The sequence below is a fragment of the Dermochelys coriacea genome, chromosome 3, assembly GCF_009764565.3.
Source record: "Dermochelys coriacea isolate rDerCor1 chromosome 3, rDerCor1.pri.v4, whole genome shotgun sequence".
Lineage (NCBI taxonomy): Eukaryota > Metazoa > Chordata > Testudines > Dermochelyidae > Dermochelys > Dermochelys coriacea.
Window position 1 is genome coordinate 209,358,559 of NC_050070.1, and position 16,948 is coordinate 209,375,506.

At 47.6% G+C, this 16,948-nt stretch overlaps 1 protein-coding gene across 1 annotated transcript in view; it reads right to left on the bottom strand.

Moving 5' to 3' along the window:
* FBLN7 (fibulin 7) overlaps positions 1 to 13,615 on the bottom strand; it is a 44,171-nt gene extending 30,556 nt beyond the window's left edge. The window contains exon 1 of the mRNA XM_038396674.2: positions 12,801 to 13,615. Coding sequence (XP_038252602.1) covers positions 12,801 to 12,875 — 75 coding nt within the window. The 5' untranslated portion in view covers positions 12,876 to 13,615. The remainder of the gene's footprint in view (positions 1 to 12,800) is intronic.
* Positions 13,616 to 16,948: the final 3,333 nt, after the last annotated feature.

Consider the following 16,948-nt stretch of genomic DNA (forward strand, 5'->3'; position numbering starts at 1 on the left):
GTACATGGTCTATGTACACTCAGGGGGGTTCTGAGCAGTTTCATTGGCACACCCAGGCCTTTTCAGGCATACGCTGTCAAATAACTGCAACACGGTAACCAGAGTGAGCAACCAGAGGTGCCACACTAATCTCAATGAGCTTGAAAAATCCACTCATATTTTTAACCGTAGCAACAGAAGTTCAACCCCTCCAGCACTGTCCCATTCTGCAATTCCTCCCTGCAGGCCCAGCTCAGCCATGCACCTATGGCCCCCTTCCTTGCCAACCCTCCAGGACTGTCCTAGAGTCTCCAGGAATTAAATATTAATAATTAATTAAATATTATGTCATGCGACTAAACCTCCAGGAATACATCCAGCCAAAATCAGCAACCCCTTCACCCACCCTCATCCCCCCATGTCCCCAGCATTTTGTAACTCTGTTTTATTTACACACGAGGGGGATCTGGTGAAGTTTAGTCCCTCAGAAAGACTGAGTCAATGTGGCATCACCAGTGAGTTCCAGGCACATTGTCACATGGCTAAGTACCAGTGCTACATCACGCTGCCAATCTAGCACTAGGCCAGCAGTCACCCCATTGCTGGAGCCTTTCCTAAGCAAAGACAATTGCCAGATGGATTTGTGAGGTGGCCTAGAAGGTATCAAATTCAACTTATAGAAAGAAATGGCAGAAAAACCATGCCCTGACCTGTGACATATTATGTCACCACTTGTCATGCACCCCTGGGGGCCTCTCAATGCTTTGCTGCTGTAGCTCCCAGCCTGGGCTCCTGCAGGTCACATCCTGGGTGTCTGTGTATAGCCACAGCCCTGGTCTTGCAATTCTGACCCCAGCTACCTGCGTACAGCCCCACAATCTTACTGTGGCTTCCTCCAGCCTGGATTATAATAAGAAAGGTGACCCCAACACACTCCCCATCCCAAATTTTCCCAAAACCACATGCGTTGCAATGTCCAGTCCTCTCCTGGACAACTCAGAGAACTAGAAAGGTTTGTTTGTTCCTCTAAAGACACAAAAGAACATCACAGCTTACTAACTTAACTGGGGTAAATACACCCTTCTATTTAAACACAGCACTGAGCTGGTTTATAGTAAAGATAAAACAACTGTAGTAACAATAGGACACAGGTAAAAGGATGCCTAATAAAAGGAATACAGTTGGAAAGGGTGGCAAGCAAATAAGTGTGAAAATGCGCATCTAAAAGTCTACAACAATCTAGCAAAGTACAGATGTTGTTCAAGATGATTTCTCAACTATATTCAGTTTCCAGAGGTGATAGGGTGTTTTTATCTTTTATCATGTTTGTGTCATTTCATTTGAGTGATTGTCTGGTGTCACCCACATAGTTGTTATGGGGGCATTTAGTACACTGGATGAGGTACACCACATGTTGTGATAGGTATGTGCAGGATCCATGGAACTTGAAAGGTGTGTTGATCATCATGGCAGTGGAAATATGTCCACAGGTTTTGGACCTGTTGCTCTGGCAGGGTCTGGTGCTGTTTTGAGTTGGTGTGTCCTGGCCCATGCGGGGCTTGCTTCAGATGAGCTTGGAAAGGTTGGGTGGGAGGGGGGTGTTTGAAGGCCAGAAAACGGAACTGGGAAAGATTTCTTTTGGGATGGGGTCCCCACTGAGTATGGGTTGTAGCTGTTTGAGGATACCCCATATAGGTTCCAGTTTGGGGTGGTAGGTGACAACTAGGGGTGTGCTGTTGGAGGGGGTTTTATTTCTGTATTAAAGAAGGTTCTCTCAGGGTATTTGGATGGGCCATTGCATGATGCGATCTACTATTCTGGCTGGGTTCTTGTTTGGTGAAGGGAGTTATGTGTGTTTAGATGCATCTCCCGGACTTTCTTTGGAGCAAATTTTGTGGTATCTGATTGCCTGGCTGTAGAGAAGAGATTTCTTGGTGTGTTTGGTCATGTACAACAGAAGTTGATCCAATACAAGATATTACCTCACCCACCTTGTCTCAGGCTCTCTCATGAGATTCAAGAGCTTTCCCTTCCACAACCCAGGTAAGCAAGGGTCTGCAAAGATGGAAACTGAAGTCACCCCAATTATTTCAGACTTTGTGAAAAGTTCAGTTCCTGAGGTTCGAGAGCGATTCTAATTTTATCCAAATGGGCTCACACCAAAAACTGACTAGGTGAAGATGATAGCTGACCGTTTACAGGGAATAAGCCCACAGAATAGACAGGTGGGGCAAATTATCAAATCAATGAACAGGGATTTGTCCATCTAAATCCCAATGCTACTAACTTCCATATTCCCTGCACACTGCTTATGTGCATCAGTCCACATGAAAAAGAAACCAAAGGGGATCCAAGTGTACTCAGGGGTATGAACCACATGAATATCAGCCATCTCAGTGTAGCACTTAGTACCCTCTGTCTGCTAGTGGCAACATGGCCAGATCCATATCCTGAGAGGTACTGAGGCATTGCAGTCAGTGGGAGATCTCAGAGTTTGGCCCCTGGGAATTTAGAGGCCCAGCAAAGAGGCAGGATGTTGGGGGGTGGGGCCACTAGCTATCCCCTTAAGAGCACAGGGCGGCTACTATCACCTAATGTCTGCTGAGAAGGTGAAAAGCCACCCGAGTTCCTATCAATGGGTGCTGCATGGAGGGAAGAGCGTGCCATTTGTGATACTTCTACATTAGGCCCTCCAAATATGGGCATTATCTTGACTCATAGTCAAGGCAATGATAACCAGAATACTGACCCACAGCAATGCTCGTTAAACACTGCTCTATCTGGGAATCCAGCTACAGGTACTAGCCATCATCTCATCACAGGCAATGGCACCTGGGTAACACCACCTGTAGCACTTTTCATCAGTAGATCTCAAACCTGCCAGTACCATTCCATGGAGATGCTCTGTACAACAGTGATCAATAAATCTACCTGTTAAGTGTGCGAGAGGAGTTCAAAGTGGAAATTTCTTGTCTCATAGAACTCCTTTCCAGTAAACACATGCTGGCGTAGAAGACACAAACCTCCCCAAAAGGAGCCATTCTGTATTTTGCAGAGTATTGCGCCATCACTTGTTACGATGTTTCATTCTGCCAGACCCAAATCTGTTCCGATTGCCTTTGATTTGTTAAACCATCTCTCCTGGTTGGGTTATTACTGTGGAAAAAAATATCTCTTCAGAGAGAGTGTTTCAGGGGACAGATTGGAGATCCTGTTCTGCTGATCAGGAATCTTGGTCATAGAAGAGTTATTTTCCACGCTCACACAAAGCTGAACAAGAAGTCTTCCTGTTGTAGCTGGAAGTCACTCATGTTTTCTTCCTTTTCCAATATTTTAGTCCTCGTTGGTTAGCATTGCCCTCTAATTACAATGAGCAGACACTAAAAATCAACCCTGCTAGCTACATTGCACTCCCAGTTCTTGATAAAAATCTTCATGAACGTAAAGAAATGAGTTTTACTGGGCTTCACGCTGATTGAATGTGTTCCTGCTGAGCCCAGCATTGGGCTTACGGGTTGAATCTGGCTCCAGATTTGAGCCTTGATGCTGCTTCCAGACAAACCTCCCAGTGGCTTTGGTGGAACATTCTTTATAAGATCTGTCCTGTGCAGATCAAGACTTTCTGCAGATTCTGCTTTTCATGTGACCAGACTCTTGAGTCCTTCATCCTAATAAAGAAATTCTTACTTCAAGGACGGCTTCTTGTGAACTACTTGTAAAAGAATAATTCGATGCGGAGTATGACAAGCAAGAGCTGTGATTACTTTGGAAATCCTGGGAGGGATTCCATAGCTCATGTTAAGTCCTTTTGGAACCAGAGCTATATTCCACTTCAGTTTTACAAAATAATAGGAAAACAGATGTCTTGTGCTTTCTTAGAGTGCCAGGAACACTTGTGAGATTTATGTCTGGAAGCAAGAGTTCTGGTTCGAAGCCGGAGGGACTGATTCACCCGGGAGGTGTGCATCTTTGTGACAGCATGCAGCAGAACTAACTTAAAACCAAAAAGCAAGCCTGAACCAAACAGGCAATTCTGTAGCTCACCAAAACTCAGTTTCCCCCATAAATAAGCAACTTCTGTTCTAATGGGAAATGCCCCTTGTCAATGGGAACAGAGAGAAGATATGGTTCCTGCCTCTTGTCAAGAGCATTTCAGAAGGACCACTGGGTGCATAGGGATTATCATAGTCTTTAGCTACCAGCTCACACAGTATTTGCTCAACTTGGCCTCTGCTTCAGTCAGTGCACAGACTAAACAGCGAAGGAAGAGAATGATAGTCTTGGGTGCTTAAGGCATTAGCTCGGGACTCAGAAGAAATGGGCTCTAAGCCTGGTTCTGCTACAGTCTCTGTCTGTAATTGGCTAGGTGAGAGCAGGGAAGTAAGCTGCATCCTCTCCAAGGCTCTCTCTCTGAGGAACAATGTTAGACCCTGAGCTATTTCTGGGGGTTCCAAAAGCCCTGTCCAGCTAGTGTTATGGAGGGGTCACCGGATTGCGCTGCAGTGTGGTGGAGATTCCTTGGGGAAGCTGATACAATCAACAAGAGAATTTGCTCTCTGCGTTAATTTCACTAATTAGAGGTAATTCTTGGGGCAGACTCCCTTGCTGGGAGCCAGGCACTAGTGTTTGGGCCGAGCTCCCTGGAAAAGGGCCTTGCCCGCATGCCATCTGGGACCAGCTCTGGTCAGGGACTGGTGGATGAAAGGAACAAGTTACACCAAGAACATCCCCAGATCCATGTCACTGATTTCTCCTGCAACAGGAAACCAGCCTGCAAGGCTCCAGATCTATTGCTGGGCCGAAGGGTGACTTGCATGGCAACTTCACTTCTCCCTGTTTGCAAGGTCCACAGAGCAAAGAGGCCCCCAGCCCAAGCCTGGGAAGAGGCAGGAACTGTCCTAGGCTTCTTTACTGGCATCTCTGTGAGGCAGGCAGATGGCTGAGAAAGGGTGCCTTTGTCAGGCGTCTGTGAGCCAGGACTGCGGCAGAGAGCTCGCTATGCTGGGAAAGAATGGGAAAGGGGCTTTCTGATTTTGCTATAAACCTGGTGGAGTCAGAGAGAGGAGTGAACGACCCAGCCTAAGTGGATAATTGTGTCATGGGAAGGTACCCTGCAGAAGGGTGGTTTAGTCTGGCTGGAGATCCAGACACAGGAAAGTGGAGGCACTAAGACCAGGATGAAGCCAAGGGGCTGAGCAGAGTCCCTGGAGAGAACCAACAGGAATGGCCTTGGGCAAAGGAGCAGAGACAGCATGGAGACTCAGACCAGGCACCCTCTTCCTTTTCCAAGTCTCCGGGTGAAGCGTCCAGCAGAGGGTGGGTGGAAACTCCCCTTCAGCCCTGCTCTAGCATGGTAGAAGCCGCCACCTCTGTCTCCTGTAGCCATATCATGAGGATTGTGCAAAGCTGCCAGTACTTGTAGCCTGTTCCATAGACTTCTCTGGAGAGCAGCTGCATTTGTGGGTTTATCTATGATGGTCATTCTTGCTAGGTAACTAGTTCTGCTGCCAACACTTGGTTACTTTGAGGCAGATAAGTGGGAAACAGCCCAACTTAATTTCAGTTTAAACAGGGAAAACCCAGGGAAGGTTTCTGAAATCTTCAAGGAACTTTTCAACAAGATACCCTGACTTCAGGGAGATTTTATAATCAGCACATGGTTAGCAACTGCAGACTCATCACTGCCAAGGGCACATTCGTTAGTTGCTGAAGAGCACAACGAACAGTGCTGGGCATCATTCCAACGTACCATTGAATCCAGCCTGGAAATTCTGTTTCATTCATTCAAGAGGATTCTTCGTCAAAGAGAACGAGATCATCCGGATAAACAACCAGTGCTGCAATCATCCCGAGAAATCTCAATGAAGAACAGAGTAAGGGGCGCACCATGCCAAACTCTCCGGAGGAGCTCAAGAGGGAGGAGGAGCTGGCATCCTCTTTCCACTCCGGGCATGCTCTAGGGCCTCTGTGGTCATGGTGCCTCCTCCCACATAGGCAGCATGGGCATGTGCCTGCACTGATGGGTCAGCTAGCTGTGGATCTTTGGCTGGACCCATCCCTACCCTCATGCGCCCCTATGGCTGGAACCCATGCAGAGCCCAGCTCTCAGAGACCTGTCTGCCTAGTAAAGTGCAATGACCTAGCCTGACTCCTTTCTCATGCCCAAGAAGAGGAGGGGAAAGGGGGGGAATGGAGCCTGAGTAGTCATTAAATAAACAACAAAAGGATCCTGGGCACGTCTTTAGCCCCTTCCACAGAGGCTTGCAGTGCAAGCCAGATGGTCACTAGCAGCTGTGCATCTTATACCTAGTCCCACAATGGACAAATGAAGGCATGGCGAAGTTCAACAGTTTGCCCAGTGGTGTGAGTGACAGACAGATGGGAGTCATACCCAGAATCCTTGGCTCCCCATCCTGTGTGCTGACCACTAGACTCTCCTTCCCGCACCCCCATCCAGGCCACGCTCCCTCTTCAATTGCTGTACAGTTTTGCTAGGGTATTTCACAGAGTGGGAACCTGCCAGCACTTCATACAAATTCCTGTTACACATTTGCAGAGCTGCAAGCCTGAGAAAAGGCTAGTAAATGATAGATCACGAAGAAACTGACCTGACCATTTGGGAAACGTCAGGCCATAGGCCCACCTGCCTTTCCTAGACTCCTTGTGAAGCAGTTCCAGTTACTTTTATTGTCTAAGCAGCCACTCTTGGTTTAAAATTACCTGCTCATGACTGTTATGATTAATAAGAGTCTCTTCCTTGCTGCCTGGTCTACTCACCCCTTTCCTTCCTGTGAATACACTTGTGACTGATAACCCTCCAACCAGCTGCTCTGGAGCAGTGCTGTATGCCCAGAGCCACAGCATGGTAGGAAGTGACCCACATTCCTTTCTTCCACCAATGGAGTATTGTTTTTATGTCTAGATTATGGATTTATCCCAAGCGCTATGTGTGGGGCAGCTGTGCCCCCCTTGCCCCAGCGGGGACAGGAATTTGCTACTGTCCCTTACTACCAGGGACTTTCTACGTCTACGTGCCAAGGCTCTGCCCATTCCTCCACTCCCTGGCCATCTGCTCTTGGGGTAGGGTTGAGAATGGGGCATACAGTGCCTCCCTGTGGGTCAAGACCCAAGGTCTGGGGAGGCCATGAAGCGTAAGGGGTGGGTGGGGGAACCTATTCTATTTCCTACCATGCTGCTGAGTAGACTGACTCATGCCTAGCCCTTCAGTCTTTAGAAAGCTCACAGGTGTTTCCTTCTAGATGGACAAGCAGCACCAGCAAGATCTGTGCTGTTCCCCCACCTCTTTGAAAGAAGCGGGGAACAAAAATTCAGGCACAAAATATAGATGGCTATGTCCGGAAGATGAGGTGCCCCAGCTCGATCACAGGCAGGGAAAGGCAGAACAATTAAGAACCCAACATTTCAACCCTCAAATTTTGGCAGAAATTTTTAATTTTGACCAAAAAGGAGGGATTATTTGGGGGTGGGGGGGGGAAGGGGAGTTTTATCCTGTTTTTTTGACTAGCTGTAATCACAGGTAACAGACAGAACATATCTGAAGGAATGTCTTTCCCCTGCATCTACTGCTTCAACACCTCACTGAGGCTGCCAGGGGCTACCCGCAGAAGCTGCTCGGACATGGGATTTCCCGCCAGGGCACGGCCCGGAGCCATTTGACAGAGGGGTTCCAGGAATGTGGGCAATGCTGCGCACCATGGTGGGAAAGTTCGCACGGGCCAGCATTCAAACACAAAACCCTGCCTCCAGGCACACACCAGGCTCTCCGACAAACACAGGCAGCTGGGACCAGCAGACAGGAAACATCTCTTTGACACTGCCTTGGTGCTGCTTCAGCACCACGTTTGCAGAGACTCCAAGGCCAGAAGGAGTCATTATGATCAGCTCCTCTCTGACCCTCCTGCCTAGCACCAGGCAGAGAATTTCACGCTGGGATTCCTGCCTGGAGTCCCTGCCTTATGATTGAGTGACAGTAAATGTCTTTTGCAAAAAGAAAAGGAGTACTTGTGGCACCTTAGAGACTAACAAATTTATTAGAGCATAAGCTTTCGTGAGCTACAGCTCACTTCATCGGATGCATTTGGTGGAAATTTCCATCCGATGAAGTGAGCTGTAGCTCACGAAAGCTTATGCTCTAATAAATTTGTTAGTCTCTAAGGTGCCACAAGTACTCCTTTTCTTTTTGCGAATACAGACTAACACGGCTGCTACTCTGAAACCAGTAAATGTCTTTGAAAGACATCCAGCCTGGATTTACAGATTCCAAGTGATGGAGACGCCATCACATCCCAAATTACTTTGTTCCAAGACTTGATTCCTCTCCCCATTTAACGATCTGCCCCTGCTTTTCAGTCTGAATGTGTCTAGCTTCCACTTCCTGCCATTAGAGCTCACTGAGCTCATCTGCTAGAGTAAAGAGCCCTCTGTTCGTTGTGAGAAATCTTCTCCCCATCTAGGTGCTTTGGGCAGGGAGGAAAAGCTCACTGTGAATAGGAAAGGGTAGAGGGAATGGATGGGGGAGCTACTCAGATTCAGGGGCTGACCCCCCAGCTTGGCGTGCCGGTGCCCTTGCTCCAAAGTTCTTCCCTTCCCCAAGGCTGGGGGTTTCCTACCTATTCTCCAGAGACTGGCCCGACCTGGTGCACCACGGTGGCTGCTCCAGCCCCTCCTCCAGGTCCCGCTCTCATCTCTGCTCCCCACACACACGTGCAGGGGCAGAAACATTGTGGGAGTGGGAACATGCATTAGCCCCTCACCCTCCAGTATTTCCATTGTGGGCATGCTAGCCCCCCTCAACTTCCACCGTTGCTGAAAGTACAGACAGGCCAAGCTCCAGTCGCCTCTTAAATGTCTTTTCACACAAGCAAGAACTCGGGGGGCCAGTGAAGCTTTAATCCTGCCCCCATCCCTCCGTCCCCAATTGCATGTTCACCTCGGTTTGTAGTTGTAAGGTAGGCTATAGCGAGGGTGTCTGAGGGGAGCTGCTTACGCCCGCACGGCACCACACCCTTACTCCTGGGACATGGCAGGAGCCAGGAAGCAATGCTCTTATTAGCGAAGGACCAGGGGCCGTCTGTTCCCCGGCCTTCGCAGCACTTGTTACCTTGCGCTTGTGCCCTGCCACACCTGGGGGCTTTGTCCCTGGTGTCTCTCAGAGCATCACAGCAAGCCCCACACCCAGAAAAGCGACTCGCCAGTCAGCGTCCCCATGTGGCTGGGTGCAAGGCTGATGGCTGGCTGGACCCTACAGTGGTCGGGATCGGTGACTCCGGCCAGGACACACTTAAAAGCTCAATCCCCTCGCAGGGTATGTGGTCAGGCCCTAAGCTGGCTTCCCCAGCTGGCCTCTTCAAAGGCCCCTGCTCCTGCTCCACCTGAGCCAGCAACAGTCTTTCCTCACACGACCGCATCTTTTGCACTAATCCCACTCTTCCTTTCGGAGTCGCTGGGCGCTGGGCTTCTCCCGGGGGCCCCTCAGGAGAGCTCAGCACTACAAACCCGCCACCACTGCAGCCCAACTGCAAGCTCAGACCGCCTGTCCCTCTGGGGCTTCTCCTCAGCAACACCAGGCTCAGCACAGCCCCCTGGAGCCTGGCCTCTCCCCAGGGCCTGCCATCAGAACTAGCTCCACTCCTAGGGCTGTCCCTCCCCAGCTGAGCCTCAGCAGCTAGGCTTCCTCCCATTTTAAGTCCCACACCTTGCAGATGTGGCAGGCCAGGGCTAACTGACCAGAGGCTGGCTAACCCAGGCCTCCTGGTCCTTATAGGAGCAGGCCACCCTGTTACAGGGCCTGTCAAACAGAGCTATTCCTGCATACCCTCCTTCCCAGAGTGTGAATGAGCACCTGGCCAATGCAGAGCGTCACTGATAAACAGAGAACACCAAGTCCTCACCCGCAGGCCACAGCTTTAACCCTTAGACCACACTTCTCTTCCAGAGCTAGAAATGGAACCGAGGACTCCTGACTCCTTACATTCCACTGCTGGAATGTGTAACCCGCTAGCAAAATGCATCTTACAGCTCTCTCTAGGGGCTGCCCCCCGCCCCCACAAGGAGGATAACAGCTTTCTACTGCTGCCAGTCACTTCATTTCTTTAGCTTAATTGGTAGAGGTCTGTGCTGAAAATCTAAAGGTCTAGCATTCAAAACCTGCTAGCGACCCACGAGAAGGGTCACTACAGTGGCACATAAGATAATGTCTTTTTTTTTAAATCTTTTTTTAAAACCTAGGTGATTCCATTAAAAAAACACCCTATATTAACAGAACATTAAGGTTGCAATTTAAGCACTCAGAAGTTAGGGAAAGCCAGATTCAGATTACCTATGAGACTAATTTGGCCTCCTTGTCTCATGAAACAGTCTTTAATTTCATGATACCCTCCTATTTGTTCTACAGGACTGCTGCCCAGGGCAGACAGAGAATGAAGCAGGAGTGTGTAAGAAGTGAAATATTGCCTTGTGATTGAGGCACTCGCCTAGCATTCAAGAGAACTGGGTCCTATCTTAGCTTAAATAAAGAAGGTTAAGGGATGACTTGATCACAGTCTATAAGTATCGAACAAATATTTAATAATGGGATCTTCAATCTAGCAGAGACAGGTCTAACACCATCCAGTGGCTGGAAGTTGAAGTTAGACAAATTCAGACTGGAAATAAGGTGCAAACTTTTAACAGCAAGTAATTAAGCAGTGGAACAATTAAAGAACGGTCGTGGTGGATTCTCCGTCACTGACAATTTTTAAATTAAAATTGGATGTTTTTCTAAAGCTCTGCTCCAGGAATTATTGTGAGGCAGGTCTCTGGCCTGTGCGATACAGGAGGTCAGACTAGATGATCACAATGGTCCCTTCTGGCCTTGGGATCTAGGCATCCCTGGTTCTGCTACAGACTTCTTTTGTAAAGCTGGACAAGGTATTTAAATCACAGGCTTCAGAGGCCAGAGTTGCCAGTTTTGCCTTTTATCCCTCCATGCTGCAGTTTCCCACCTGGAAAATTGGAATAACATGAAGTTACCTCGCTGGGGTGTTATAAGGGTAAGTTCATTAATGTCTGGGATGGGTTCAAATGAGTGCCATAGAAAAGCCCATGAGAAAACAAAAAGCCTCTTATTTGGTGCAGGCTTAGGCTGATGGGCAGTAAATACGGGACAAGGCCACTCAGTGAATGAGGGGGATAAAACAGCTATTGAACGGCCTCATTCACCGAAGCCCTGTCTACCCTATGCCCTGAGAGAGGCTGGGTCAGGTGGAAAAAGGAATATGTAATTCAAGGCTGCATCATAAGGCATATGCACCCAGGGACTGAACTGAAGTTGCATAGGCAACTAACTTTTGAACACTTAACTTTGCAACCTCTATGTTCTTTTCTTTGTATAGAATATATCTGCAGATATCTATTCCAGCTACCATTTGTTGTCCAACACTGTCGTAAAAAATTACAGCGGCTGGATGTGGTATACAGAAATCTGAAAAAAGAAAAGAAAACTGAGTTGTTTCCTGGCACGTAGTTTACTTTTATAACAAGTTCTTTGTTAACAGGCTATTTTTAATTTGAACCGCCAGACATACTACAGCTAGCTTATGGTAACCAGAATAAACAGCACGATGGAACTGCTCTCAGAAAATTGGTTCTAGTCTTTGCCCCTAACAGGCCAGCACAGTTTGTCAACATGATTAAGCATAAAGAAAAGGAGTACTTGTGGCACCTTAGAGACTAACAAATTTAGTAGAGCATAAGCTTTCGTGAGAAACAGCTTACTTCATCGGATGCATCCGATGAAGTGAGCTGTAGCTCACGAAAGCTTATGCTCTAATAAATTTGTTAGTCTCTAAGGTGCCACAAGTACTCCTTTTCTTTTTGCGAATACAGACTAACACGGCTGCTACTCTGAAACCTATGATTAAGCATGTGCATTGTATTCAGTATGTAACCGAAAGACCTAAGTATTAACTATTGTCTAATGAGAAAAGGCTTGTGCATACCTTTTGCGATTCGCCTGATAATTATAAACTGCATTACGGTCACTGGGTTGTCACAGGACTGCAGAGTTCAGATACTTATGTGACATCTATGCAAGGATCCAAAATCACTGCCAGTGTGTTACTGTGAGAAAGGTTATATTACAAGTAAAAGCTGAAGGGAAGATCATTACGCTGGGGACACAGGTCCAAAATGTCCAATACCTTGGACTGTGTGTGGTGAAGAAGAAGAGTTTGAGAATGATGCAGGATGAAATTATGATGCAGGGTGAAATTATGAAGACTACAGCACCTGTATTTTCATGAATGTGACTTTTAACTATTACCTTTCCTTTGAAAGAGAAAAGTGTCAGTGACAGAGGATAGTCAGAAGTAATGGCCTGCGATGGGTAGTTTTCCAGTAAGTTTATTCACAGGATGGGTCTAGAAAGGAATATCACGAGTCCATGAAAAGAACAAGCTGAAGAGCAATAAAGTCCTGTTCTGTGCGAACTATTCTGGTCGATAAACCAATTTTTAGCAACACAATTTCCTGCAAATGCACAACTATTGTTGCTTAGTTAGTTCTGTGAAAGAAAGCTGTTTAGCACTCACAGGCTACTTATGCACTGGGGATCATACAGTCTCCCACCTACATTACATGGATTTGCTTGTAAAATCCACACATCCATTGTTTGTCTTTTACACCTGGCTGAGGATAGGAAGATTCTCCAAATGCCATGGGAAGACATAAGAGACAGTGGGGGTTATAGGGGGTAAGAGACAGAAGACAGCCACCTTCTATGCTGAAGATACTGTAATTATATGATAGAGACGGAGGCTTACCTGGGAAGCTGGAGATCCCTGGCATGCTGTGAAGCACAGGAACAAAAAGAGGCTGTACTGAAATCCAGAAACCATGGTCCTAGTTTCAAGGTAAAATCTCTTCTCGGATTGTTTTTGAATGCCTTCCCCTCCTGAGCGTTTTCTCAACCTGCCTTAGAAGTCCCTGGGAATGCCTGGAATGCAGCCGAGGGACAGCTGACTCCCGCTTGCCAGCACCAACCTGGCAGCTCCTCTCACAGAAGGGTTGAAGAATACCACTCAGTCTTCAAGTCCTCATCTGCCGACTGCCCTCACAGCTGCTGCTGCAATCTGCCACTGCTGCTGCCTGTGTGAGCTCTTACAATCCAACACCTAAGCTGTGTGGGTCTGGCTGGGGGTTTGGTTTCTCCCTCCCACTCAAGGTAGTAGTGGAAGGCTGGCCGGCAAGCTGGGTCCTAGCAGTAGGTGTTGGTCTCAGGGGAGAAACACTTGCCAAGTGGATATCTCCTGGTAGCCTGCACACTGGGCAGCGGCCAAAGTGGGGGAGACTCTTCCCATTTGTCTTCTAGGAGAGGTTGGGGCTGTATTTCCCCCAAAGGCCCCTGAGAAAGGAGCACTCCTTTGGGATCGAATTGATTTCCATTTGCCTTGCTTCCTTCTCGGATGGAGAAGAACGGCCCCATGTGCAATGCTGATCTGCTGCAAAGCAATTGGAGAGAGGAGGATTTGGGTGGAGGTTCATCCCTCCCTTGCCCAGCCTTCTAGGGCGCTATCCTGGGAACACAGGGATCAGGTGCATGTCACCACACTTCTGCCTTCAGCTCCCACTGAAGCCTGTGGACCCATACATGGGTATGTATCCAAGGGCAGAACTGGGCCCTGGGCTAGAGCCAGTGAGAATGTCAGGGTGCACTCAGCTGGAGAGATCCCTTCCAAGAGAGATTGGGTCTTGTCATGCAATACCTGGCAGCTGATCTCTAAAAGCTTCTCCGCAAGCCACTGTTGGGGGTTCCCTCACTGTGCAGCCTGCTAGCAACAGCTCCACCTCGGACACACGATGGCTAATGCACCGCGTTTGACGCTGACAAACAGCCACTTGAATATAGCGGTCTTTAGAGTCTTTGATTGAGCCAGCCGGAGGCCTCTTTACAGATACAGTGGGGGACATTTACTCTCCCCGTCCACCTTGTTGCTTTACAAATCCTATAGCTTCGTGATTGATTTGGGGTGAATAGGTGGGGCTGCTCCGATGGCTGAGTAATGGCAGCGGCTGGCTCTGAATGCCGCCTCCCCATCCAACTCCTTCCCCTGGTGGCTGCTGGTCCCCTCTCTCTTCTCCATCTCTAGGCTCACTTGCAGCCCTGGAGTAGAACTAGGAGTGATGTGGGGACATTAAGCAAAGGAAAGTGGAGCTGTGTTGGGTGTGGTGGGATCACCCCTGGGAAGTGGGGGAAGCCCCGCGACTGAGACTAGACTGGACAAAGCAATGCCAAATATACCACAGGAAACAATGCCAGCAGCAGAAATGTGGACCAAGTAGGTGGGGGAGCTTTGTCACAGGACAAAGATATATGTATTTACCCCATCCCACAGCAGTAGTCTGCACTCAGCATTTACTTGTGCCCCTCTGCTGGTGTCTAAACTCACGCTAATTAAAAACCATATACGTCCTATTATATTGTGAGCCAATCGTAGACATTCTGATATTTGTATTTGTTTTATCCCCACCAGCTTCCCCTAGCCCAGAGGTTTATAACCTGTGGCCCGCAGATGCCTGGAGCTCTGCTTAGACTACATCTAAGGGGTCCACAAAAGGTTGTTGTTACCATAGACCAGTGTGGTCCGCGGACACCTGGGGGTCAGGAAACCATGCTAAGCTTTCTGGAGGGGTCTGCACCACCATTCAAAACTTGTAGGGGTCCGCAAATTAAAAAAAAAAGAAAGGTTGAAAAACCCTGCCCTGGTTGTCCTTATATTCCATGTCTAATGTCTAGATCGTACACTCCTCAGTGTAGGAGTCATGCCTTTCTCTCGGTGTGCTCCACACATGTTGCGGTGTTACAAACATGTTCATTAATATGAATGGGATTATACAGTATGGGGATATGGCAATTTGAACAACAGCCATTTTAAATGCCCTAAGCAAGATGCACAATCTACTAGTACGTGGTGAAACATTAGACTTGCCCGCTCCAGTGATCTGGGGAGTGGGGGGGCAGTGGAGAATCTGCCCCAAAGATTTCTTTTTGGACAAGGACTATCAGAACATCCATTATCCAAGGCAGTACAACCAGACTTTACTGAACTAGATCTTGGGATGACAGCTCTAAAGACTGCAGTGTTTACCTGCATGTGCTTTGCACTGTAGGGCCATGTTCCTGTAATGCCATGCACATCTCTCAATCCAATCATTGTACGTTTATGGACAGAATGATCAGAACAACGCTCCCAGACCAGGGGAGCTAGAACAATTTTTATAATGGGGGTCCTGAGAGCCATTGAACCAAATTGTAAATCCTGTGTTTGATGGAAACCACTTCAAGCCAGGGGGTGCGGCAGCTCCCCCAGCACCTGTGTCCCAGACAATCCAGGACCCGGTAAAAAATTTCTCCAGAACAGGTGTTTCCCCAACAGAATTCTAAACAGCAGCTAGACGTCTGCTGAGCTCTGCTGCCATCTACCGGACAATATGGAAATGTGACAGTCCTACATAGACTGGTGGGGACCCAAAGCTGGGAACATGAGCTCTTTGGGGCAAGAGCTGACATTGATCATAAGCTTGTACAGGGCCAGCACAATGGGCTGCCGCCTGAGGGAGGTCTTTGGCACTACCCCACTCTGAATGTTAAATAATAAAGATGGTGCTGGTCCTGATGCAAACCTTGATGGGGTGGTGGGCTCCCCTTGATATGAACTGGTCTCTCTCACTGGAATTACCTAAAGAACATATAAATGGCCATACTGGGTCAGATCTGGTCCATCTAGCCCAGTATCTTGTCTTCCGACAGTGCCAGGTGCTTCAGAAAGAATCAACAGCACAGGGCAATTATCAAGCAATCCATCCCCTGTCATCCAGTCCCAGCTTCTGGCAGTCAGAGGTTTAGGGACACCCAGTGTACGGGATTAGGTCTCTGACCATCTTAGCTAATAGTCATTGATGGACCTATCCAACCACCGGGAACTAATCTAATACTTTTTTTTGAACCCAGTTATATTTTTGGTCTGCACAACATGCCTTGCAACAAGTTCTGCAGGTTGTCTGTGTGTTGCGTAAAGTACTTCCTTTTGTTTGTTTTAAACTTGCTGCATATTAATTTCATGGGGTGACCCCTGATTCTTGTGTTATGTGAAGAGGTAAAGAACACTTCCCTATTCACTTTCTCCACCCCAGTCATGATTTTATAGACCTTCATCATTCCCCCTCCCCTTAGTTATCTCTTTTCCAAGATCATCAGTCCCAGACTTTTTAATCTCTCTTCACACAGAAGTTGTTCCATACCCCAATAATTTTTGTTGCCCTTTGCTGTACTTTTTCCAATTCTAATATATCTTTTTTGAGATAGGGTGACCAGAACTACATGCAGTATTCAAGGTGTGGGCAGACCCTGGATATTTTTTTAGTGGCATTATGATATTTTCTGTCTTCTTATCTATCCCATTCCTAATGGCTTCCAACATTCTATTAGCTTTCTTGACGGCCGCTGCACATTGAATGGATGTTTTCAGAGCACTATCCACAGTGACTCCAAAATCTCTTTCTTGAGTGGTAACAGCTAATTTAGACCCTATTGTATAAAGGGGATTATGGTTTCCAATGTGCATTACTTTGAATTTATCAACATTGAATTTCATCTGCCATTTTGTTGCCCAGTCACTGAGTTTAGTTTAGTGAGATCCCTTTGTAACTGTTCACAGTCAACTTTGGACTTAACTAACTTGAATAATTTTTTATCTTCTGCAAACTTTGCCACCTCACTATTTATCCCCTTTCCCAGATCATTTATGAATATGTTGAACAGCCCTGGCCTCAGGACAGATCCTTGGAGGACCCCATTATATATCACTTTCCATGGTGAAAACTGACCATTTCTTCCTACCCTTTGTTTCCTGTCTTTTAACCAGTTACTGATCTCTGAGGGGACCTTCCCTCTTATCCCATGACTGCTTAC